Genomic DNA, 26,720 nt, shown 5'->3' with positions numbered 1-26,720 from the left:
TTACTAACATTAGTGCATATTTTAAGTCATTAGTAATCTTTGTTTTTGGTGACTAGACTTAGTAAAGTAAAATGACCATCATATCCTTTGTATATCAGCTATTACTAACAACCTAAATTTTTTGTTATGATACAGTAAAAAAAAAAATGTGTGTATATACCTTTTATACCTTTTACATCTGACTTTAAGTAAACTGTAATTTCTTTTATTCTCCTGTTGGTTCTTTTTTCTCTCCGCAATCCTTGTTCCTACTGTGCTAAATTTAGGATCTTATATTTACACTTTGACTTGATAGATATGATGGTCTTTTTAACAACCAGCAACTTTGCATGAGCTGGTTCTTCACTTGATAAATGAGGGGATGACTAGTTGGTCTTTGAGGGTTGGTTAATGCTTCTGAATATAGGCTAACATCGTCGCCATTGCACCTGCATTAAACACTTTGCAAAATAGACCCTTGAAATCGCCACAGTACAGAGAGGGAGCTCTAGTAGTAACTGACAGGACATACCTTCCAGTCTTCAAAGAGATGTCTTTTTTTTTCCAGACTTCAGCTGTACATAAATATACCTTTGATCTATGCACAATATTTTTATTCAAGAAAGTCATTGAATAAAATATTGTTTGTGACCCCCTTTGCTTTACCCTCTTTTTTTTTTGTTTCCCTGCTTTCTCTTTCTGATGGATTTTCACAGCCAAAAAGAGCAAAATGAAGGGCAAGTATTTTCTTGTTGCTCAATTTCTTTCTGTTTAGTACACTTGACATTTCCACTGATATTTCCATTCCTATTGGATATTATCCTCTGTGCTTCTCATCTGCTAGATTTTCCTCCATGATCACTCAAACCTTAGCAGCAGAAATGGTGGAAAGAATATGCTTGTGTTTTCATATGCAATGTATTTCACATTTAGGGTTTTTTTGAGGCTTAAATACTTGTGTGTTTTTAGCCTTCCACCTACTAATTCATACCTAATACAAAGAATGTTACTAATTAACTAAAGGCATTGATGAGTTTATTGAAATAATTTTCTTTACCATAATATTGATAAAAATTTTATGTTGAGGTTTTAAATGAAATAACTCTGATGTAACATTGATATAAAAGATACCATGGTTATGGTATGTTTAGTAAATGGAAAACTTCTAAGACAGCATTTTTCTTATATACCTGGTCTAATTTTTGTTATGAAGTTAAAATGGATTTTATAATTAGATTATGCAGTATTAAGGACCTTTTAGGATAAAGTACTCTTTTTAGTTTTTTCTTAGTAGGTTATCATTCTAATGCCTTCATATCGTCGTAGAAACCCAAGATGTGTACATGTGTACACTGCATGGCTTATCTAATCCTGTAACTTTATCTTTGCAGATTCTGAAACACTGAAGCCGGATAATTTTGAAGAATCTGGCTACACATTCATAGCACCAAGGTTGGTTTTGTTTTGTTTCATTTTTTTATAACTTGTATGGATAAGTAAGCCTTCAGTCACAGTTCTGAGTTAATCCTGTGCCGAATTATGGAACCAAAGGGAGCAATAACTTTAAAACTGAAACTATATTCTATTCGTTCATTGATTCAGTAAGCAACATCCTAGGCTAAGCAATGTTCTGACTCTAGGGACATATCAGTGAATAAGACAGAGGTAGACTTTGCTCTTATTGGAAATAACAGTGGTATCCATCGATAGTGAAGAACTGGGTATGTGCCTTTGTGCGTACACAGACACAAACATACTCTGTATGTATGTGTGTATAATATACACATACACACGGGGGATATACTGAGATATCTACAGATATATATGTGTGTATAGACATAAGGTTAGAATATCTGAACATCATAATTGCTTTATTTTGAGTGTTCTAATAATGCTCTGCAAAAGCATTTTAATATAGTGACATTTTCTCACATACTTTTTAATATTCTTTTTTCCTCTTCCCTAATTTTATTTCTCATATAATCCCCCTTCTCTAACACTAATATACATCTTTCTCCCTACCTCTATTTTCATGTAATTATTTGATACTCAATAATTCAAGTGTTCTTTTATTTTTTTCTTTGTTCTTTTATTTTTTATAGGTTTTTATTTGATGTTAGTTAACATACTGTGTAATATTAGGTTCAGGTATACAATATAGTCATTGACCACTTCCATATAATACCTGGTGCTCATCACAAGTGCCCTCCTTAATCCCCATCGCCTATTTCACCCATCCCCGCATCCACCTCCCCTCTGGTAACCATAATTTTCTTCTCGATAGTTAAGACTCTGTTTCTTGGTTTGCCTCTCTCATTCTTTTCTTTCCCCTTTGTTTCTTAAATGCCGCATCTGAGTAAAATTATACAGTATTAGGCTTATTTTGCTTAGCATAATGCTTCTGTCTAGCTCCATCCATGTTGTTGCAAATGGCAAGATTTCATTCTTCGTTATGGTTGAGTAATATTCTATCGTGTGTATATACCACAGCTGCTTTAGCCATTCATCAGTCAGTGGGTGATGCTTGCGTTGTTCTCATAATTTGGCTATTGTAGATCATGCTGTATAAAACATCAGGGGGCGTATCTCTTTGAATTAGTATTTTTTTATTCTTTGGGTAAATACTTAGTAGTGAGGTATTTTGTAAGATAGCTCTATTTTTATGGGTGAATACTTAGTAGTGAGGTATTTTGTAAGATAGCTCTATTTTTAAGTTTTTCGGGAACCCCCTTTATTGTTGTCCAGAGGGGCTGCACCGGTTTGCATTCTCACCAGCAGTGCAAGAGGGTTCCGCTTTCTCCACATCCTTGCCAACACCTGTTGTTTGTGTTGTTGATTGTAGCATTCACACTGGTGTGAAGTGAAACATCATTGTAGTTTCGATTTGCATTTCTCTGATAAGTGATTTTGAGCATCTTTCCACGCGTCTGTTGGCCATCTGTGTGTCTTCTTTGGAAAAATGTCACTCATGTCTTCTGACCATTTTTAAATTGGGTTATTTGTCTTGGGGTGTTGCATTTTATAAGTTCCTTGTATATTTTTGATTCCATCCCTTTACCAGATAGGTCATTTGCAAATATCTTCTCCCATTCCATAGGTTGCGTATTAGTTTCGGTGAGTGCTTCTTTTCTTAGATAAAAACTAAGCTTTTTATTTTGATGAAGTCCAGATAGCTTATTTTTGCTTTCGTTTCCCTCAGGAGACATGGTTTCAAGTCTCCCATTTAGGTCTTTCATCTGTTTTGAATTTATTGTTGAGTCTAGTGTAAGCAAGTGGTCCAGTTTCTTTCTTTTGCACATTGCTGACCAGTTTTCCAGCACCATTTGTTGAAGAGACTTTTTCCCATTGGATATTATTTCCTGCTCTGTCAAAGATTAATGGACCATATAGTCATGGGTTCATTTCTGGGTTTTCTGTTCTGTTCAGTCGATCTCTGTGTCTGTTTGTGCCAGTACCAGACTGTTTTGATTACTACAGCCTTGTAATGTAACTTGGAGTTCAGAACTATGATGCCTCCAGCTTTGTTTCCCTTTGTTCCTTGGTTCTTAATTTGCACTCTGTAGCAAACACCTATAATAATATCAAATTAATATAATTCTATTAACCTAGGCTAAACTATTGAAAAGATTTAGAATGGTATATCAATAATTTCTCACATTTTATACTTCTTAAAGAAATTCCTGTAAGAACCCAAAGACAGCTCACAAAATTAAAGAGTAACTCAGACCAATTTTGGGAGGGAATACTTTTTGACAAAACTCTGCTAACAAAGCGTATTTTTGGCTTCATGAGTGACTTTGTCCTTTAGCAGCTTCTCCTACTTGAATTTCCGTCATTGTCTGATACTGTTGAATCCTGGGGTATTCTTTGCCTCCTCTTGCCTGTGACACCCTATTTGGCTCTTCTTCCTCCCTCCCTGGGCTGCAGAGTCTCTTTCCTGAGGGTGCTAGCTTAGGCCCTCTTGTTATTCTGTGTCTACAGACACACCACCCATCTCTTTGATGTTGATAGTTTGAGGCAATGCCTTCAAAATCCACAAAATGGCCATAATGTCTAGAGACAAAGGAGGCATGCCATTTATTGAGATTACATTATAATATAGGATCAAGCAATATGTTTCCAGACTTTATGTCTACATACGTATTTCAGTGGGAGACATTCATGTTTATGGAAAACTAACAGGAATATCTCTTTGGTGTGATTCAGCTCAGCGTCTCCTAAGCATTTGTCTTTGCTCCCTTTCCTTTATATCTTTTACTCCATCACCAAGTCTTGCCAAACAGAATTTATTGTATGAATATCAAGTGTTTCTGCAAAACTCTGCTAACTTTCTTCTCATCCAGATCAGTGCTTTCTCAGACCTAAGCTACCACAGCTGCCTCCTACTTGACGTCCCTACCTCCCCAAAGCCCTCTTTACTTCCCAGTCTGGTCTCATTTCTGTAACTGGAGAGAGTTTCTAGAATGTGAATAAAATTATGTTTCTCATCTACTAAATGTGAACCAATAGCTCAACAGTGTCTTGTGACTCTCTGTACCTTATATCGTAGCTTTCAGCTACTCTGTTACTGGGTCCCAGTTTACAGTGTGGTCCTTACACTCTAAATTCGGGGCCAGCAAATTATAACCTGCAGCCTCCTGTTTTATACAAAGTTTTGTTAGAATACAGCCATACTGGTTTGGTGCTGTATTGTCTGTGGCAGCTTTCACTACAAAGGCAGAGTTGATGAGTTGTGGCATAGACCTTATAGCCCCTTGAGTCTGAATCATTTATTATCTGGCCCTTAAACAAAAAGTTTGCCAACCTCTGCTCTAAATTCCAAACACATTAAACTTCTCTTGGTTCCTATGTGTGCTTCCCCCCCCCCCCTCTTAACTCTGGATCCACTAATTTTCTATTTTGGTCCGCACTCAGGCAGCCCACCCACCCCTTCCCAAACCCCAACTTCAAAGCTCCTCGATCTAGGAATTTCCTTACCATTTTCACTGGATTAGACATCCTTGCTGACTGTTTCATTGAATACTGTATTTCCCTTACTAGAGCACTGGTCCATTTTACGTCATTTACTTTCCCCAGTAAAGCAACAACTCAATCTAATTGACTCACCATTCAGTACCCAGCATCCATCCCACTCATTGCCTGGCACACAGTAGGTGCTGACTAAATATATACAGTGTTTGTAGAATCTATAAAGATGTAAAGAATATTTTAAAACTGATTATTAAAATACTTGCAATCTTAACACGTTTTCCAATATAACTGAGCATCTTAAAACTGCTAAAACCAGTTTTAGCTAGAAAGAATATTAAAGGCAGAACAAGATCCCATAGAATATTAACATATTGATTCATTACATGGTGTAAGAGTGTTGAAATTAGATGTGATATATTGATAAGACTCTCCTTCCATCTCCGATCTGTTTTTCTCTAGGCAACTTCTTCACCCATCTCTCCCAGTTATTGAATAGCAGACCAGGCAGACTGGCTTTCTGAGCCATACTGTTAGACAGTGTGGAAAATATGGCAGAAGTCCCAGTGCTCACAGAGAGGATAAATGTAGCTCTGAATTCCAGTTCCCAATTTATAAGCAATGACTGTTGAGTTCAGCAAGGATTAACATATGAACCATTTCTGTGGTATGACTGGAAAAGTAGAATTTACCTATGTGTTTAGAGAAGAAGTAAATACTAGAGAAGGGAAATGTTACAGCTTGTGGGACAGTGACGTTCACCTCAACCTGTTGAACCTTTTACAGGAATGATTATTTTTACTGCTCCAGAGAACTCTGTAGTAAGTTAGTATTATCCCATTTCACAGATTAGGAAACTTCCTTGCTATTTCAAGATCTAAGTATGTATATTGATTATCAAAGGCTAATCGATCTTGGAAAAACATCCAGTGCCTCTGAGTAAAATATAAATGTATAGAGCATTGTTTTTACTGTTAAAAGTTATGCAGAGGGATGAAAGGTCTAAGTGACTAAGAAATGGAATAATTTGGCTATTTTTCAGAAATGAAAAAGGCATTTCAAAGATGGGTTAGAATGGGAAAGGAATAGTATGTGATAGCCTGTAATTAAAGCTGATTGTGGGAGGTAGTCCATTTTAGCTCTGTCAATCATGCAAACTTTCTCCACCCTGTCTCAAAACAAAAATTTCTACGAACTGAGAAGTTTTGTGGTTTTGTGTTTTGTGTGTGTGTGTGTGTGTGTGTTTTAAGTTTGTTTTGGAAGAAGTTCTGACATTCTCTTTCTGCTCTCTGAGGCTTTCTATTTAGGTGATGGTCTTGCCTCTGAAAATGTTCACTACACAATTGCACTTCTGTCCTCAATATTTGATTATCCCATATGTTGCATTAACCTAGTTAGTATAATGACAACCTTACATTTATGTTCTTTTCTATTTGTTTTCAATTTCCAAAATACTTAGGATAGCAGTTCTCAAAGTAGGGGGTCTCAAAACCCTGTGGGTTCCAGAGGCCCTTTCAGAGAACTGACCAGGTCCTAAAACAGCGGTGATGTTTGTCTTTTCTTCACATCGACATTTGCCAGGACAGGAGAAAGACCATGAGGAGCTGATACCTTAGCAGGAACCCAGGCAGTGACACTAAAGGGTCCTGGTAGCCATTGTAATCTTCCTTGCTGGGAGAAAAGCCAGTCTCACTTTAAAATAGCTTTGATGGAATCAGTAAAAATTATTCGTTTTATTGAAACTTTACCCTTGAGTACATGTCTTTTACTATTCAGTGGGAAGGAAATGGGAGTTCTGCTGCATACCAGAGTAACTTGGCTATCTCAAAGGCAGGCACTTGTGTGACTGAATTCAGAGCTAAAATAGGTGCTCCTTGCACTTTTTTCAGGAAATAGAATTTTACTTGACAGAATGACTTAGGTATTCAATGAACATTTTCTCAATAACCAAGTAAGGCTTCTGCTTTGAAGAAAATAACAGTGTTTGTTGCTCATGACAAAATCTGTGCTTTCACACAAAAGTAAGAATCTGGGGGGAATTCGTATTTACTGCATCCCCGTAGTTATCTGGTGAGACTAGTGATAATAATGAATGTGATTTTTCAATTTTATAGTGAAATGTGTCGTCATTTGGCAGATCTGCAGATTTCCCAATGACCAATTCATGATGTTGCAAAATCAGGTTGATTTAAAATGTAAGATAGTGCACTGAATTTTAATGCAACAGTACAAAAAGTTCATTGCTTCAAATTCCATATTACAACTAACTACCAAGAAATTACTAGTAATTAAGTTTTGGTATATTATTAAAAAAAAGAAGAAGAAGAAGAGGTACAACACTTGGGAAGCATATAAAATAGTTCTTTCTTTTCCAACTGCATGTCTTTAGGAGAAGACGTTTTTTTCATGTGCCCAAATAGAATCTTGCTGTTGCTAGAAAAAAGTATGCCTCTGCATTCAATTAAGTCCGGAATTAGAGATTTGCAAATAGGTAAATCAGTGCCACTTCTTTTTCCCTGATAGGTTATTTTAAAAAAACAAACAGTAATTTCTCATAAAAATGTTAATATGGAATGGGTTTATTCTGGATATTTAGTATTTCCCATTTTCTCTGTTAATTTCTATATGGAAACTCCAGATATACAACATACATTGAAAATAGTGCATTTAGAACAACAAAAGGTGACATTTGTTGAGCACCTGTTGCCAGAGGGCAGGTGCTTAATATATATTATCCACACCACTCACCTCTTATTGTCAAGTTTTGTTCCATTATACAGAGGAGGAAATGGAAATAAGAAATTAAACAGCTTGCAAAGTCACAGAGGTAGTAAAAGTGTTTTTACTTCCTCTGGCGGCTGTGTACTTAAAAAAAAAAAAAAAGTGGTTTTCATAACTAATGTCTTATTTTTTTTTTCAGAGATTACTGCAATGACCTTAAAATATCAGATAACAACACTGAATTTCTTTTAAATTTCAATGAGTTTATTGATAGAAAAACTCCAAACAACCCATCCTGTAAGTATAGATAGATTTGTAGTAATTATTTGGTGTCACTATTACTGTATCCAATGTGGTCAACTCTTGCTTCAGATTTGTGTGTTGGCATGCTGGCATCTTGACTTATGTTTAAATTTTTAATGGTAAAATGTAACAATTTGACTTTTTATATACAAAAGAATTTTTATTTCATTATGAAGGAAAATGACATTTTCAAAGCCAGGTGATATATGCCTACAAATGTTTAAATGTAAATAGGGTATCTTTATCTTGGCTCTTTTCAAATTTAAGGAACTTAATTTTGATGATAGATATATATATACACACACGCACTCTGTAGCCTCTTCTCATTTATTTATTTTAAATTCAATTAGCCAACTTAAAGTACATCATAAGTTTCAGATATAGTGTTCTATGTTTTGAAGGCTTTTCATTGCATTGTTCTTGCTATATAGAAGAAAACATACAACATGTTTTTATTGATGTATCTCTATCCTCCAATTTATATAAACAGTTTTAAGATGAGAATAAAAACAAGGCATAAATTAAAATATATCACTTAGTGTTTTCTGATCAATTTACAGATGCTTCTATTTTATGAAGTTGGAACAAGTTGGAGTAAATAGGAATTTTAATAATTATTCTTTAACCAGTACACTTGTCTTTCAGAGAAATTTATGTCAGTCATACTATAAAACTTGAATAGAAATTAATGGATTCTTGCTTTTAAAACATTTAAAAATCTTAACTGTTTTCTTACTAAAAATATCCTATAAAAATACCACCATGAAAAGATGCAGTGGAGATAGGTAAATGAGAGGAAAACCAACTGCATGGCAAAAATTTCCTTAATAAATATAACTTGGGGAAAAAAAAAACAAAAAGTAATAGTAATTGACTTTTATGTCCTTTCTTCCTCCTCCTTGCATCATCACTTGTTCTCCTCCTGTGCTTTTTTTTTTTTTTTTTTTTAAGATTTTATGTATTTATTTGAGAGAGAACACGAGCAGGAGGAAGAGGCAGAAGTAAAGGCAGAAGCAGGCTCCTGGCTCATTCTTCAGATGGGGCTCCATCTCAGGACCCCGGAATCATGACCTGAAGTACATTCAGATGCTTAACCTCCTGAGCCACCCAGGTGCCCCTGTGTTTTTCTTTTTTTTTTAAATCATTTTCCTCAGGAAGAGTTAAAGAAAGCACATCCTCAGTTATAAAAAGTGAACTAAAGCCATCTCTCAAATTTAAATTTATCTCATAAAATGAAGGAAATTCCTAGTACTACTCACATTAGCTACCAGAATTAGAATGAGCTACTCTGAAAACTGGTCATGGGTAGATCAAAACCCAGAGCCCTAAGTAGAGAGTAGTGGTGGGATCCCTGCTCAGCAGGGATTAGGCTTCTCCTCTCCCTCTGCTCCTTCACCCAGGTTGTACATGACCTAATAATAAAACCTTTAAAAACATAGTTGTAAAATTTGTATTTTCCTCTGATAGTGTTTTATATTGTAGTTTACTCAATCATGCTTCAGCTCAAGTTATTAAAAAAAAATGTATAAAACTAAAAGTATCAGTGATTGAAATCTAAATAGTTTCTCTTTTAGGGGTTCCGGCTATTTTAATTTTGCTTTTATCAAAGTACTTAATCCATCAGAAAAATTACAGTTCTCACTGTTTAATTTATTCTCCTACCTAAATGTTTCTGCTGTAAAGCTGTTGTCTTCTTCATATCCCCCATTATTTTGGAATATAAAAATGAGATTATATGTGTGTAAGACGGTAGAGCTCAATACTGATAATCTCTTGATGTATCCAGCAGATATATTTCAAGACATATTTTAAAATTACAGTGTAATTAAAATATGAATGTAATTATGAAATAACTCGCAACACTGATTTAGATTATAAATTAGAATAATGGTCTCATTTCTTTGACCTAAAAGGATTTGCAGCATATATATCTTTCACTTTTCAAATGGACTGTTTTTCAAAGTGATTCATTTTCTGCTATGATAAAAATAGTTCCTAAAATGAGGTCTAAAATATGGGTTCATCTGATCCTTTAAAATTGGGTGAAAGATACATTAAAAAGTATCAACTAAGATGTTCTCCAGTCTACTCCCTACCTCTTGTAGTAATAAGATCTTAAGACCCCCTATTCCTTACCTGAATAAAATGAAATTTTATCAAAAAATGGGAAGTTCCAGAGGATACTTGGAGGTATTCAGAGTTTTGTGGGCTTAAAACAGAAGATCCAAGAGAAATGAAAAGGTGAAGTTTTTGTTCAAGAATGTTTGTTAATTGACTGTTGGTCGTGGCCATCTGTCCCTCCATTAACTGTGAACTTGGGCTAAGATGTCCTTTGGTTATTCCAGAAATGACAACCTGAAGCCTGTGGTCTTTGACCATTACCTGCAGATTCTGTGTTAAGTTATTCCGTTCCTTGGCCAAAACATACAAACAGAAAACTATACATATTATATAGTTTTATATTTATATATAAAATTGTCCATTAAATTATGATTGTTTGGAATCCCCATACTAACTTAAAAAAAAAAAGGAGAGAGGAAGGCTATTTCCTCAATGTTTCTTAAAGTTTACAAAGTAATTTTCATTTAGAATTGGCTCTTCTATTAATCCTGGCCATAGCCTGAAAAATAGGAGGTAAGATGAACAATATTTTAAAAAATGCGGAAAGTTAATATTGGATATATTTTGTAATTCACAGAAACAGTATCCACTCTTAAGTTGCTTTTACAAATAGAGAATGTATTTGTTTCATTAGTATCCTAATGAAGAAACTATGTGGATGTAATTGAGGCTATCCTCTTTCTGTGTTAGGTAACACAGATTTGATCAATAGAGTTTTGCTGGATGCAGGCTTTACAAATGAACTTGTCCAGAATTACTGGAGTAAGCAGAAAAACATGTGAGTATTTGTTCTTATTAAATATATATGTGTGTGTTTGTGTGCGTGTATAGCATCTCAGTTCAGTTTTTCCCCAAGAAATTTTTGGAAAATAGGTCTCATAAATTTAGACTTTATCATCTATCATTAATAACAATTTCCTGAGAAAAACATCTTCCATTTGTTGACAACTTATATTTGCAGCTGTGGGTGTGTGTCAGGACAAAGACATGCCCTTACTTAGCTTTCTCGGCTTATATGCTGCAGTGTGACAAACCAAGTTAAATAGGCGCGTTAGTGTTTCAGTGTTTGTGATAGAACAGGGCTCCCAGTGAACGCTCGATAGACCTTTTAATAACACTACCATACACCCAGTCAATGAAGTAAGAAATCCGATTAAGGTTCTCATTTACGGTCTCTACTCCATTTCCAGTCAGTCACCAAATGCTAAATATTCCTAACAACATAGCCCTGTCTCCTTCACACCCAAGTTCCTAATTTCGCATTTCTAAGAAATGATAGCAACTGCTGTTTCTGCCTGTAGGGCTTCCAACTCCACTCCCCACAGAACTCACCCCTGCCTGTCCTTACTCTTAAAATGCAGTTCCGGTTGCAGGATAAAGTTGAAGCTTTCTGGCATAGGTGTCAATATCATTGATGAACTGACCAGTCTCAAGAAGCTGGTCCTTGAAACTTTACTTCCTGTTGCTTCTTACCTTATGCCTTATGTTTTCATGATACCAAATATCACATTCTTCATAGGCTTTCCCTTAATGTTTACTCTTGGGCTCTACGTGTAAGAGCTTCCTGTTCCTGCTGTCATCTCTGCTAATTCAAAATGCAGCTGTATTCTTCTTTACTAAGTGGTGTGTTCCTTGAGAATCCTCCATTTTCCAGATAGTTTCACTCTAAAAACATAGTTTACATATATTGATATATTTACTTTGTCTTCCTTTATTTTAGGAATTCATTTTATTTCATTTATTAGTTATTGTTACTCATTTATTATTACATCAACACCTAAATTATTATCTTACGGAGAGTAAGTGGATTAAAAAATTTCCTTCTTCTGTCTTCTGTTTTAGCAAGGGAGTGAAAGCGCGGTTTGTTGTGACTGATGGCGGGATTACCAGAGTTTATCCCAAAGAGTAAGTTCAAATAACATCTGTAGAAATAGGTGTATTACAAGAGACTACTCTAGGCTATGTACATTGCTGTGTAAGGAAGCCGTTGTGTAGAGAAACTGATTCTTAGATTAAAATGGAGTCACTTAACCTATGAACAATATTTTAAAATGCATATTTCTTTCAAAATGCTATATGATTATTCAGTGATAATTTGGATATTTTGGGTATTTATTCCAAAATTTAAAAGAGATTTTTTTTTTTTTTTGTCTCTGTAGACACAAGCTAACCTAAATGAACATAATGGTCATCGTCTATTGACAGTGCTTCCACAGCACTTCATTGTTTTCACTGTTCTGTGGATCTTATCTCTTCAGAGCAGTCTGTAAAGTGAGCTGGGGAGGCTTATTACTGTTAATTGACCTATTAGATGACTTGTACATAATTACCTGCAGAGCAAAACTAAGAGCTTTTTCTGACTCTCAGTATCTTTCTACAGTGATGTATTGCTTATTAACGAGTATCATTTATACCATCCATTACCACTGACTTTCTTAGACATACCTGAGATGTAGGCATATCTGTAAAATTTCATGATGTTCATGGCAAAGTAGGTTATCAGGCAGATTAAAGAATAAAAATGATGAGCCATTTTCTCCTTAGGGCTGGAGAAAACTGGCAAGAAAACCCAGAAACATATGAGGACAGCTTTTATAAAAGGAGTCTCGATAATGATAACTATGTTTTCACTGCTCCCTACTTTAACAGTAAGTACTACTTGTAATTCAGCATTCTAAGTTTCCTTTCTTATTAAAACAAATTATTGTTCCCACCTGCTTGCCCCCCCCCCCCGTATATTTTAAGTTAATTGCTCAGAACAGTCCTTATTCAGTATATACTCTGTGCATGACATTGGAAAGACAAAAGCATCCACTTAGTTGAGGAGGTAAAATGCCTACACAGGAAATGGCCAGTAATGAAGAGATGGCATGTCTCCAGGCATGCATAGTACATAGCAATACATGAGATAATCCTTTGTTTCACAAACTACAAATAGTTGATGAGTGTTTAATGACTTTCAAAAATATAATGAATCAGTTTTAGTTCAATATATTTTTTATGAAACTTATCAGTAGCCCACATTTTAAAATATTTTCCTGGGTTCTGCCCCAAAACCTTTCTAATTTAATCCCCGAGCCTCTCTGAAGGGAGGTGTTAGTCATCCTCATGTTCACAAGTGGGGAAACAGAAGTTCAGAGGTTTTGGAGTTTTGTCGAGGAACGTTGGTCTTCTAAAATGCAAAGGCCATTTTGGGTTCTAAGAACAATCTTCCACTACACTTCAGTGGCCTCCCCAAGATTTTGGCAAATGTCACGAAGCAGAGATTTGGCAAGCACCTATTACGTTGTGGAAGTATAATTCCCATCCCCAAGTCAGTTCATTCAAGATAACTCACGGACACTCCCCTGAGGGAGTGGTATGTAGAGAAAGAAGAGGGAAGAGAGGACTGACTACACACCTCCTTGTTACCTCTCTATTCTAGAATACTTAAGCAAAACACTATTCACCTATTAAGAGAAATTCACTATTTGATGTATCTTGACAGGACTGTTTTCCTTTTTTAGTGTTGTTTTTCTTTTTTAGAAAGCGGACCTGGTGCTTATGAATCAGGCATTATGGTAAGCAAAGCTGTCGAAATATATATCCAAGGAAAGCTTCTTAAACCTGCAGGTAAGAGTGTGTAGTGTATACAGACACGTGACCAAAATGAAATGTGACCTAGTATTTGTATTAAAAGTTTGCAGTACTTAACCAGGAAGATCATCAGAAAGCCTGAAGCAACATAAAGACAGACACCCAAATTTGTAAAAACGTAAAATACAATTAGTTACCTCTGAGACTGGGGAAGAACAAAGTTGATACTGTACAGAGGGGAGGGATTTTCAGCGCATGTGTTTATGCAATGCTGACACAAACTCATGGAGTCAAATCAAAGTTCTAAATGCCAGACTGATCCAGCACCTCCACTCCATAAGTCTGTCCTACAAGGTACTTTCAAGGACACAAAAGGGTATTCAGCCAAGGATGTGAGCGTCTGTAATAAGTTAAACAGGAAGAATAAGTTTTCATCTTTGGGGGAAAAGATGAATAAGTTCTGGCATATCTACACTATGTGCCTGATAAAATGGATTAGATAAGAATCTTTTTTTTTTAAATAAAATTACAGTAAAATAGAAAAATGACTTTTCTTGATAAATCAAGAAAACAGAAACCTCATAAAACTGAGCATCAGTGGGAACTGGAAGTAGACTAGAATAGTGGATGCAATAAAAGAGAAAATTCTTTTTTCATTGTATCATTCAGTATCTGAATGTTTAAGAAAGCATACTTTAGGCCAGATTGGGATGGTCGATAGCCTTCCTGCTCCTGAGGGCAGTTTTACCCCTCACTGGTTCAACCACCAACTCCATCACTAACTTACCCCTTCGGGGGCTCATTTACTCACTCATTCTCCCAGTCGCTTGTCCTCTCACCCTCGCACTTCCTATCTATCCTGGACATACATATATTCAGCACCTGGTGCGTGCGTTGATAAGGCTAGGGAAGCCTCTTAACACAATCTCCTTGAATGATCTCCTATGGAAAGGCTATTCCTGACGCTACCCACTTTTTTTTTTTTTTTTTTTTAGCTTACTCTGTGTATTAGTTAATTGGCCAGGTTGTAGCCAATGAATAAACTATGTTGTATATATACATAAAATTATTTAATAGTTTAGGAGCTATTAACATTACTTCTTGATGAAAATTCCAAGAAATAGATCTTTGTAATAAGCACTAGATTCAACCCAAATTGAATGCTAAAGTATCATACAGCAAATATTATATGGCTCCTAAAGCTGCAACTTTTTAAATTGAATCAACTTTTCAGGGTATAGCTGCAATTAATTTAATCTCAAGAAACTTAAATTTGCCTGCTCAGGAATACTCAAATGTGAGGGGAAAAATAGATACTAAGAATCACAGCCATATTTTTTTAAATATATGTGTCAATTTTTTTTCACATCATTTTTCAGTTGTTGGAATTAAAATTGACGTAAATTCTTGGATAGAGAATTTCACCAAAACATCAATCAGGGATCCGGTAAGATTTTTTTTTTTAATGTTTATGCTATATTTCATGTCAAATGCAAATAAGAAACTAAAATCTTAAAAATTGACAAAATAAATTTTCAATGCTCCTAAATTGAAGCAGAACTATAAATTACTATTTTTGGAAAGATTTTTTTGTTTGTTTAAATTAGTTAATAAGAAAAATATGTCAATGTTATAAAACTATCAAATAGCTATCGAGCATTTCAAACTATATCTATAAAATTACTTTTTTATGATGGGCTAGGCTGTCATTTATTCTTACTTTTAGACTTGATAAATTATTCTAAGATTTTTCACCTGGTAATAGTATATTATTTAATCTTTTTTTAAGTAGAAATGTGTGGCAATAATTATATTTTTGTCTTTCAGTGTGCTGGTCCAGTTTGTGACTGCAAAAGGAACAGTGATGTAAGAAAACTTAAAATTTTTAACTGTAATTTTTTGTGTTACCATTGCTAGACTTTAATGCTAAAATTGCAGGAATTTTTAAATAAACATTAAAATATTACTTTATGCAATCTTGAACTAATCTTACATCCTTGTTACATGCTTGTAATTCCTAAAGTTATTTTTAAAAATTTTTATTGTGTTATGTTGATCACCATAAAATACATCATTAGTTTTTGATGCAGTGTTCCTAACCTCCTTTTTAAAAATAATCACATGTTAAGTTTTTTTAAAAAGCCTGTTTCTGTATGGACTCTCTCCTCTACAATCTCAGTTGTGTTCAATCTCACGACCCTGAGATGAGGTGCTGAGCCACCCAGGTACCCCTGAATGGGTAATTTCTAACCCAACTGTCCTTTACTGGTTCTTAGGGCAATCTTCCCCTTTCTTTCATAATTTACCTGTATTTGGTTACACTATAGTTACAGTGATGAGAAAACTTTTTGAGCCAAATTTTGGAATTATGTTTTTTTAATCAAATTCCACTTATATGGATTGGATTTTACATTGTCTTCCATTACTTCTGTTTCTTCATCAGCTTTTCTCAAAAGTTAAACATTCTCTAAGAATGACTGTATTAATTATTCCAAGAATAAAAGGGATGAATTCCACTATTTTCTTCTAGTCTTCTTATATGTATGTATAGTTCCAGTGGTTTATATGATCTTATCATTTCTAGTCATGCAAAATTATCAACCAATCATTTTATAGTTTCTCCATTTTACATAGACTTTATAAATATAGATTACGAAGACTATTCAGAGTCAAGGTTTTTAGGAAGCTGCTTCCACATTAGGAAAATGGAGTGCATATGTCCTCAACTCTGAAAGCAATGTTTTTGTTATTTCATAAAATAGAAATTATTAAACTGATTCATGCATTTAAACGTGATATAAACTGGGTGGGAACTGATTTCTGTGATGAGCATTTTTTGTTTTGCTTTCTGCTTTTACATCTAAGTATCCTCATGCTGCCTTTTTTTTTTTAAGTCTGAAGCATGGTGACTACAATGCATTTTTAAAGATATGTCTTTTCAAAGTATTAAGCGTATGTTTATACATTCTTAAATATTTTGGTTTATCCAATTTCCTGGATCATTTAGATGACCAAATGGCAACAGGAGTGCTATTTGGAATGGCTAAAACTTATTTCTGATTTGTTCTTAGGATTTATTCATATTGAGTTGACAGTTTTACCTGGGTGGGTGTTGGGAATATGAAGCTCTGAGAGTTTGATATGAATCTGTGCATGTCCTTAATTTATTTCATCAAAATATCTTGATTATATATGTTTAAGTTGAAACTTTCTCCTATTTTTTGTTGTTATAGTCATATCTACCTCTAATGGAGTAATGATATGTATTCTCAAAATGTGGGTTGTTGTTTTAAAAATTTCATTAGGTAATGGATTGTGTGATTCTAGACGATGGTGGATTTCTTTTGATGGCAAATCATGATGATTATACGAACCAGGTAGGTACCTGACTGGGACAAAGTGTACTTTCCAAAGTGTATTTCCCTGATCAACATTACAAAAGTCCTTCAAACCATTATAGGAGTTAATGAGTTATTATAATACTGCCATAAAATAAATTTTAAAATGCTAAATATAAACCATTAATAAATACATTCTAAATACAGTTTCCTAATATTAGTAGAATTTCCTTTCTAGTACTAACAGTTAACATTACAACATATAGTTGAGAATTTTAACATGAGAGGAACTTTTTGTCCTTGTTCACATTAAATATTAATATCTAATTTAATATATGGCTGCTTTAAACTGATGAAGTTTCTGTTCCCAAATTTGCATGTTGGCAGCATATAAGCTAATTGACTCCCACAGAATTTTAAGCAAATTAGAATTAGTTGCCAACTTACTTTGTCTCTGAATCTACCTTTCCAGCTTCTCTTTAAAAGAAAAGATCTCTCAACAACGAGCATTTTCTTGTTTATTTTAAAGATTGTATTTACTTACTTAAGCGACACCATGATAGCACAAGGACGAGCAGGAGGAAGGGCAGAGAGGGAAAGAGAAGCAGGCTCTCTGCTGAGCAAGAGCCTGACCCAGGGCTTGATCCCAGGACCCTGAGATCACGACCTATTGTTAAGGCAGAGGCTTAACCAGCTGAGCCACGCAGGCACCCCAACAATGAGCATTTTCTTAACTGGCCATGTTTATGGGCTGGAGTTGATGAGCCTCAAGTTTGCCCCTTGAGGTTCCTCGTCTTTTTCCAGTCCCACCCCTTTCTCTCAGTTATGCTACTTTCTTCTTCCCCACAAGGAATCGGACTGTGACCTTAACGCTTAGTCAACTGTGTCCATTCTTTCCACAAACATCACACAGAGCCCCTGAGCAGTGAGAGCTCCTCCTCTTCACTTCTTTCGGAATGTCCCTTTCAGCTCCCCAGCTCTGGTTGGTCAGCCCCAGAGTAGTTTCAGTTCACAGTTCGTCTCACTGATCGTCGTGGCAACAGTTGGGGTGTACCCATGTGGCGTCAATTTGAAACTTTCTCATTTTCCCTTCTGTACTAGATTGGAAGATTTTTTGGGGAGATCGACCCAAGTTTGATGAGACACCTGGTTAATATATCGGTTTACGCTTTTAACAAGTCTTACGATTATCAGTCCGTGTGTGAACCCGGCGCTGCGCCCAAGCAAGGGGCAGGGCACCGCTCGGCATACGTGGTCAGTAACGTCCCCACCCCGATTCCTCTCCAGCAAACGCTCAGAGTCCATTCGTGTAACAACCGTTTCATTCTATTTTCCAGCCGTCGATAGCAGACATACTACACATTGGCTGGTGGGCCACTGCTGCTGCCTGGTAAGACCCTATTTTCACTGGTACTGAGAAAGCGGGTGTAAAATAGTAACAGATTTGATGGCAATGCCCATTTTGAGGCATGTGTGTCGTTATTACAGGAACTCCTTTTTTTCATTTCTAAGTCACACACTGATCATATTTACAAATAGTTTCTCCTCCACGGTCAATTTAAAGCAGTTACAGTTGTTTAGTTTTTCATACGAAAACAGGGTTTGCGCCTGCAAACTCCAACCTCTTCAGAGATCTGTTGCAGCTCTCTTCTGTGTTCTCTGTACACTCCATTCTTTACATTTTAGGTCTGTTAACCTATAAAAAGTTTTTACCTGTTGCCTTTAATATCCAAATTAGATGTCTTTGTGGATCAAAGTCAAGACCTCATGACTTCTCTTTTCACCTCCTATTTGTACAAAGGCAGGCAGAGTTTTAGAGACATTGCTGAAATGGATAGGTCTATCTTTTCACTGATTGACCCTCCCTCCCTCCTTCTACACCTCACTTGTACTCTACCACCTATGAAAATAAGACATTTAAACTGTTTGAGGCACTGTGGAAAGTCTGTAAGATCAAATTTGTCATCATTTGGCTCTGGTCAGTCAATCTCCTTTTCTGTCTGGGATCCTTTCTCTCCCTCAACTCCTTCTTACCTCCTTCCTATCCCCTCCCCCTTCTTTTGTAGCCTTTCCCTACCATATCATCCCACCCTTATTCCGTGTGGATTCATCTTTAACATTCATTTGATGGTGAGGCTTCCCCAGCTGAAATTAAGTGGTCGCTTTCATAAAGCGGAACAAAGATTTTATGTTAACAATCCCATTTTTTCTAGGAAAAAAACCTGGAAAATGGTGCTTTCTGTTGTGACACTGGTATTTATATATTAATTGACTCATGTATTCTAAATATCATGGTATATGATTTTTTCCTGGCCAGAATCTACCTCTCACCCCCCTTTTTCTAACTAAATTCAATTCTAGGTAATTCTGTACTATCCTATAATATTGGCTTAATTGTCATTTACTATAAAACTGAATTGTACTGTGTGCCCTAGATCATAGGTATATTTTAGTTCATGAATGTCACATTTTGTATCTCCAAATATATTCTATATTGTCAAGTAAAGAGTTCACAGACAGATGGCACAAGGTCGTTTTTGTTTGGTCTTTTGTTTTTCTCCACCACAGAGTGTTAAAACTAAACTAAGGAAGCACTCCTGAACGTGAAACCTATGTCATGAACTATTGACACCAGAGCTACCACTCCTCCACGATCACGTGTCTCCTTAGGCCTCTTCACCCCTGCGTATCCCTCACCTGGTCCTGAACATTTCTGACTTCACAAAATTACACTGTTCTGTAAAATTTAAGAAATACTTACATAAAAATGCTCCTCAACTTTCTATTGGCCAATTCTCCATTTTTTTCTTAACAGATGCAAAAGAAATGTGTACAGGCAAAAATTGCTCAGGTTTTATTGTGTAGTTTAGATTTTGATCACTAATCATTCATATTTACAACTTAGGTCTATTCTACAGCAGTTCCTCCTGAGTTTGACCTTTCCACGACTTCTTGAAGCAGGTATGCGAATACTCAGCTATTGTCATAATAATTAAAATTTTGTTTTGGGATGTGCTGAGTTCACCCAACTTAGTGAGAAAATATGTGCATTTGTGTCTATGAGAGAGAGAGAGCCCATGCATTTGGTAGGTTGGAATCTCTTTGCCAAAACTTAGCTCATGCTTTGGCAACCTTCTTTAAAATGTCCTATTGGGGGGCGCCTGGGTGGCTCAGTGAGTTAAGCCTCTCCTCTGCCTTCGGCTCAGGTCATGGTCCCAGGGTCCTGGGATCGAGCCCCGCATCGGGCTCTCTGCTCAGCAGGGAGCCTGCTTCCTCCTCTCCCTCTCTCTGCCTGCCTCTCCACCTCCTTGTGATCTGTCAAATAAAACGTTAAATCTTTAAAAAAAAAATAAAATGTCCTATTGACCTCCATTTTGTAACCTCCTATTTATTGAATTTACTGTTATTTATTGGGCATCTGTTGGGGGCTGCTTCTGCCTTACCCAGCAATAAACAAGCCACGAAGAGTGCCCACCCTTATACCCTAGCTTTTCTCTTTGAGGCATAAATGTCTGGGCATGGACCATAGTGTCTCCTCGTGGTGATCTGTGTTTTTTTCCCCACAGTGGAGATGGAAGAAGAGGACTTCACAGCTTCTCTGTCAAAGCAGAGTTGCATTACTGAACAAACCCAGTATTTCTTCGATAATGATAGCAAATCATTCAGTGGTGTATTAGACTGTGGAAACTGCTCCAGGTAAACATGTCTTCCTTTCAGGAACAGTCCTAGTTCACTAAGAAACTGGATTCACTTTCATAATCAATCATTACAGAAAATGAGGGGGATTATTGTTCACATCAGAGAGACACAGGACCACCATTTGTAGTTGAAAACAGATCTTTAGTTTGGCTGTAGGTTTTTAAAATTTACCTTCTCTAGAGTTCATCCTCAGTGGCTAGGTTGTAATCCTGTCAACTATCACAATAGGATCAAGAAAATTGCACTAACTTTGAGGCAGAACCTAGAAAATTTTGTTTGTATTTTACTATATTTTTGTCTAAAAGGACCCTTCTAAGAATTTTTCTGAAGTCATAGAACTAAAGGCACTGACTGTAATAATAATAGAATTATAGTAATTCTGAGTGATTCTAAGCCAAATATATGATCGATCACTATTTACAAAGTAGTTTTACAGAAGGGTGTTCTGGGGAGGGAGGTGTTTTATTTCTAATTGACAATTGAATGCATCTTTGAATTAGGATGAAAAACTAGGAGAAAAATACCAGTTCCTAAAAATCAAGGTTAATGTTAGTCACCAGTAGGCATAACACATCCTGAGTAATTTTTGGAAGAGATTGAGAATTTCATTTGGTTGTGAGGGATGAAAGAAAAGGCAAGGTGGGATTTTGCAAAGTTTTGAGAGGAGCGATCCCCCGTGTCACAGGATCCCTGAGAACAGAGCAGAGAGGCACAGATTGGGGACACTTGAGGGCAGGTAATTCTAGAAGCAATGTTAACCTAGAGAAGAGGAAATAGGAGGAGGTGAGGTCATCTGAGCATGTGAAAGGGCTGGGAGAGTTGCTAGGGGATCCAGACGTTGGTAACAGACGTTTTCCAGCAGCGGTTAACTGCAACTAGCATGAATTTTTAACAGACCTGGTCAGTATGACTTTTTGAGTTTTAGCAGATCTCTGTGTTCTAGGAGGACGTTGAGGATAGGAAGAGAAGAGTCAGGCCTCAACTCAAAAAAAAAAGATCATACCATCTTGTATAGAATTTAGCATATCAAACTGTCAAGTTCCGCAAACAGAATTGTAGCTGTATGGTTATCTCAAAATTTCAGAATCCTTTGGCCTTTGACTAACAGGTACCTGGTAATAATCAATTTTTAAAGCACAGGTTGCTAAGTTAAATATAATGTACAGATTTGTAATCAGTATACTAAGTTCAATCATGGTGGCTTTGAGTCACTTTATCCTTGTATCCCACGTTCAGTGGGGAAAAAGAAAATTCCACTTTTTTTGGAAAATGTATAATCATAAAGAAATGACTCTTTAGCAACCAAGATGAAAATGTTACTGTCATTAAAGGCAACAGAAGCAGCTTAAGACATGGGGGAAAAAAAAAACAGAACAACAACAAAAAAAACCCTACATGGAATTGAAAGCCCTTATTCCATCTGTATCTGTATTGTCCAGTTTAGTAGTTATAAGCCCGAGAGGCTACTTCAATTATCGATTACAACTAATATTAAACTTGGTGTCTCAGTCCCACTAATCAAATTTCAAGGGCTCCCGAGCCTCAGGTGGCGCTTGTATACCATACTGGCCAAAGCAGAAGACATTTCTGTCTCCATGTTTGTTGAACAGCACTGACCTAACTCTGCCCTTAGCTTGGGTAGGATATTTAGACATTTTGGGCTTCTAATTATTTTTTACCTGTAGATTAATTCAGTAATAAATACAATTGCTTAGCCATGTCAAATAAAACATTGATTCTGTGAGTTACAGCAACTCAGGAGTGCTTATTTTTCATTGAGGACTGACACTTAAAAATCTATTGCAGTTTTCTAGTATTCCGGAGAGGTAAGATGTGCATGCTAATGAATAAAAACATGGTCATGTTTCTCTGCTTAAAAATCATTTTCATTTTGTTTCACTATTTATATTGGTGATGATTTGTGCCTCAAGATGTCAGATGTTGGCTTTCATTTTAATGTGTAAGATTTTTCGAAAGATTTTGAGTTTTTTCTCTGCAAAAGGAGATGTTTTCTGTAATTTTTAAAAATATTTTACAGAATCTTCCATGTAGAAAAACTCATGAACACCAACTTAATATTCATTATGGTTGAGAGCAAAGGGACTTGTCCCTGCGACACACGACTACTCATACAGGCAGAGCAGACTTGTATCCTTTTTGGGGCCAGAGATGTTGAAAGAATTGCCATCTTTCAGGAATGCATTCGTCACCTTGTCACATCGTTTACACTCCAAGAGAAAGACATTCTGATGGCTGTGATTACCCCACAGGGGCAGAATGGACTCCTCACATGAAATCTGGTTTGACTGTGCAGACGGGCGATGCCACACAGGTACCAGTAGAATGTGAAAGGTTGTCTGCTCCTAGAATGAGGCTTTGTGTAGGCAATAATGCAGGTTTCCAAGGAAATCTGGAAATGGCTTGAGGGGCCATTGAAGGGGCAACTGGTTTGGGGTTCAGTGGTGGTTAGAGAGGTGCTGGGTTTTTGCTCTTGCTAGCCAGGGCTGGTGTGGTAGAAAGCTGTCAACACTTGATGGTTATAAATGGGTTTGAGTGTGATGTATGCCTATGGTGGAATATTATTCAGCCTTAAAAAAAAAAATGGGGGGCTTGTCCTGGGCTCCAGCTGCAGTGGTAGTAACAACAAAACTTTCCTGGTTATAAATATGCTAAAGGACAATGCAATGACTAGTAAATCATTGTGGACCGCAGAGATTCTACAGAGCACCTACACTCTTTGCATTTACCCCTGTTTTTTCTGGCGGGGGAGGAGGGAGTTTGACATTGAGGTTTACTATTAGCAATTAGTTTGTATTTCTGTCTTGCTCCATCAGAGGCAGCCATGTCCTTTCTTGCACTGTTTTATACGTATAACTCTTCTACTCAGCATCATTTCTTCCTTTCATCCACTTAATATTTTACAAATATCTATTCAGTACTTGCCCAAGGGCATGCTCTACAGAGTAAAAATAAAAACGATCCCTTTGCAAAGCCACTAGTTTGACAAAAGAAAATTTCTAGAAGTTTACTTCCTTAAATCCCTAAGCACTGGAACTCGTTGGGTTGGACTAGACTAATGGCGTAGGTGTCCATTCTTTTGTTGTTTGTGTGAAAAGAGAAAGAAACTTCGTATTCCTTAACAAGTGTCTTCAGCTGATGGTCCAGATCCTTGCGATATGGTTAAGCAACCCAGATATCGAAAAGGGCCTGATGTCTGCTTTGATAACAATGTCTTGGTAAGACCAAACGTTTATTGTATTAGAATATGAGAACTCAAGTAGTCATTGTCCTCAAGAATTTAAGGAGACAGATTACAATTTTAACTCAGACATAATCCTAGTGTTTCTCATTAGCATGATGTATTTGCTGGTGGTTAGATTTTTCATTTCAGTATTTTTCACAGTTAGCCTAAGCTTCACAGTTGCTTCTATCTGTCCTTCACACAGAAATTGTACTTTCAAACACATTTCTGGTGAATTTACTAATAGTCCACAGTCACAAGTCTGACCATTTTAAACACCTTCTCATCAATAGTAATTGACAGTGTTATTTATGATATGAGTTGCCTCCCATCATTTATTCTTGAAGATATAAAAGGTATTTTGTATTAGTTTAGTGTATATAAAAACCTTTGAAACAGCTATTACCATATATTTTTTTTTAACATGGTTTCTGACTCTATCAGAGATTTGTATTTTTACCTTACATGATATTAGACCAGGTCAAGTACCAAGGGTTAAGTTGGTAAAATTATACAAAACATCTTTCTCGTATCTGATGTCAGGATGACCACTGCTTTCCTGTAGGTCAGCAGTCATCCTCTGACAAATACTGTTGTGACATACTCTGCATGCAATCAGCTGTCTGGTTTTAAAATCATTTTAACCATTAAGAAACTGCATTCTCAGATGTGAAGGCCACCCCGTAATCCCTTCTTACTTTTATAAACTAATTTTAAATGTAATTTTCCTCGGTTCTTATTCTTCTTGGTGGGCCTTTGCATGAAGTGGCTTGTAGACTCCCAAGGATCGTGCAAAAAGAGAGCATTGTCTTAGGCATTGTTTATTCTAAACAAATGTCAGATCACCTCTTGATTAATGTGCACTTATGGAAGCTATAATTTTTTTAGAACAGACTTATCAACTCCGTACTTATTTCCTCAAATGCACACATAGCCACCTTTGTCCTCCGCCCCAAAATAAGGTATTTCCACAGATACATAATATGCAATTAGATGACATAGATCGATGAGGAGGAGTAAGGCAAAGATGTGTCACAGTAAACCCCAGTTATCTCTGCCTGGACTATTGATCACTTCTCTGTGATGGAGAAAGTGAGTCTGAGTTGCCCCTAACTGTTGTTTTCCATTTTATCCGGTTAGACTTAAAGAACAATCCAGATCTGAGGACTTCTGTTGTTCCATCTGCTAGATTTTCAGGAGCTTTGCCCATGTCAAATCAGTCCCCAAAGAATGTTGACTGTGGGCCCAGGGGAGTGCTGCTCATTAGGCAGACTTCATTTGTCAACTATTTGTCAGCACAGACTGAGATTAAATTCAATCAGCTGAACTTGAAAGATTACCTAAAAAGCCCAGTTGCCCGAAATATCTTCAGCCTAGGAGACGATCTGTTCCAAGGCCCTGGAAAGACTGAACTAAGACAAAAAAAATTGCAGTGGTTCCAGTCTTGTGAATTCTACATCAGGGTGTGTGTGAAAGTACAAGTCTTGCTCAGTAGCTCACCTTGCTAGTCATGGCTCGTGCTGCTTTAGCGGTGAAATACTTTGGTAATGCTTATTTTGCAATGGTCACTGCGCATCTGCTCTGGATGCTCACATGAACTGCCAGCAAACTGCATGAAATCTCATCTTGCATGTCTTCTTCTCTGTGTTTTCTTTCCTTTTCCTGTACTTGCTACTTTGCCCGTTATTAAATAGGATCAACTTATGTGCACAACGAGTCGTGCCTGTACCATGATGTCAGCTCCTATCTTCATTTTACTGCAAGTTTTCATGTGGTGTGGATGGTCAGTCACTTTCTCTAATTTTTTCTTTTTGTGTGTGTTTGGCTTGAAATTTTATTAAATAATCCACATCCCTAAATCCACTATGATAAGTGTCCTGAAACCAGGTTGTTAAAATCCCTTTACCTATATTGTTTTGGCAATAGCTGAGTGCAAGTATTGCTTAAGTTTCTAATCCGAAATCAAGCATATCCTTTTCCTGTGTTTACTTAAAAATCAGTATTTCTTTTAAGGTTTTTATAAAGATTAAGTCAGCATGGGGGAAATTACCTCTATTTTCAAAAGATGCGAACATAGTGTTGGAAAATAACATTAATGATGAACCATTTAACTTTTATCCAAGTCAGTAATTCAGTTTTTTCCTTTTTAAAAAACATATGACTTAATCAACTTTTTATATTTTTACTACCAAAATAGATATTCCTACTGAAATATTTTAGTACAAGTGCTTCCAATGTGTAAGATCATCTTACTTAGTATCTAGGCTAAAATGATCCTTCATTAACCTTTGCCCAATTTCTCAATTCTGTCAATATGACTGAGTAGATGTTTTGGGGCTTGTGCTCCGGGATTCATGTACAGTTCTACAGTTTCTTTTCTGACACTCTGAAATCCTCCTGACTGGTGTTACTGGAGCAACTTCTCTCCTGTCCTTTCTTCACTGCCGTCCAGGTATTCAGTGATTAGGGAACCACTAGATGGAGATATGGCCATTACTGTGAATGGAGTGAGCTCATCAGAGGGGCAGGAAAGTGGAGTAGCAGCAGGAGTCTCAGAAAATGACTACATTTTTTTTTTCTAGGTTAATAACGGTTTTCAAAGCAAAAGATTCCAAGTGAAAGAAAGCTAGCTGATTTGGATAATTGAAAGACCAAAATTAATTGATCCCTTCTCCATGGATGTATTTTTAAAATTGATAACAAGGTAGCTATTTGAAGCAAGGTTTTACTGATCCCTGCCCAAGTGATTATACCATTTACATATGAAAATTATA

At 36.3% G+C, this 26,720-nt stretch overlaps 1 protein-coding gene across 8 annotated transcripts in view; it reads left to right on the top strand.

Moving 5' to 3' along the window:
• The window catches only part of CACNA2D1 (calcium voltage-gated channel auxiliary subunit alpha2delta 1), a 506,784-nt gene that overhangs the window by 462,394 nt on the left and 17,670 nt on the right, over positions 1–26,720 (top strand). For 5 of the 8 annotated variants that reach the window (XM_047694238.1, XM_047694237.1, XM_047694235.1 and 2 more), the window contains 16 exons: positions 696–716; positions 1,371–1,431; positions 7,868–7,965; positions 10,783–10,870; positions 11,935–11,997; positions 12,637–12,740; positions 13,618–13,704; positions 15,048–15,115; positions 15,496–15,534; positions 16,974–17,045; positions 18,108–18,260; positions 18,344–18,396; positions 19,912–19,967; positions 20,573–20,702; positions 22,744–22,853; positions 23,859–23,941. In XM_047694238.1, coding sequence (XP_047550194.1) covers positions 696–716; positions 1,371–1,431; positions 7,868–7,965; positions 10,783–10,870; positions 11,935–11,997; positions 12,637–12,740; positions 13,618–13,704; positions 15,048–15,115; positions 15,496–15,534; positions 16,974–17,045; positions 18,108–18,260; positions 18,344–18,396; positions 19,912–19,967; positions 20,573–20,702; positions 22,744–22,853; positions 23,859–23,941 — 1,286 coding nt within the window. The remainder of the gene's footprint in view (positions 1–695; positions 717–1,370; positions 1,432–7,867; positions 7,966–10,782; positions 10,871–11,934; positions 11,998–12,636; positions 12,741–13,617; positions 13,705–15,047; positions 15,116–15,495; positions 15,535–16,973; positions 17,046–18,107; positions 18,261–18,343; positions 18,397–19,911; positions 19,968–20,572; positions 20,703–22,743; positions 22,854–23,858; positions 23,942–26,720) is intronic. The other 3 variants (XM_047694240.1, XM_047694239.1, XM_047694236.1) reach the window with 1 other exon arrangement.

The sequence above is a fragment of the Lutra lutra genome, chromosome 11, assembly GCF_902655055.1.
Source record: "Lutra lutra chromosome 11, mLutLut1.2, whole genome shotgun sequence".
NCBI classification, from domain to species: domain Eukaryota; kingdom Metazoa; phylum Chordata; class Mammalia; order Carnivora; family Mustelidae; genus Lutra; species Lutra lutra.
This window is presented reverse-complemented; position numbering and strand designations above follow the sequence as displayed.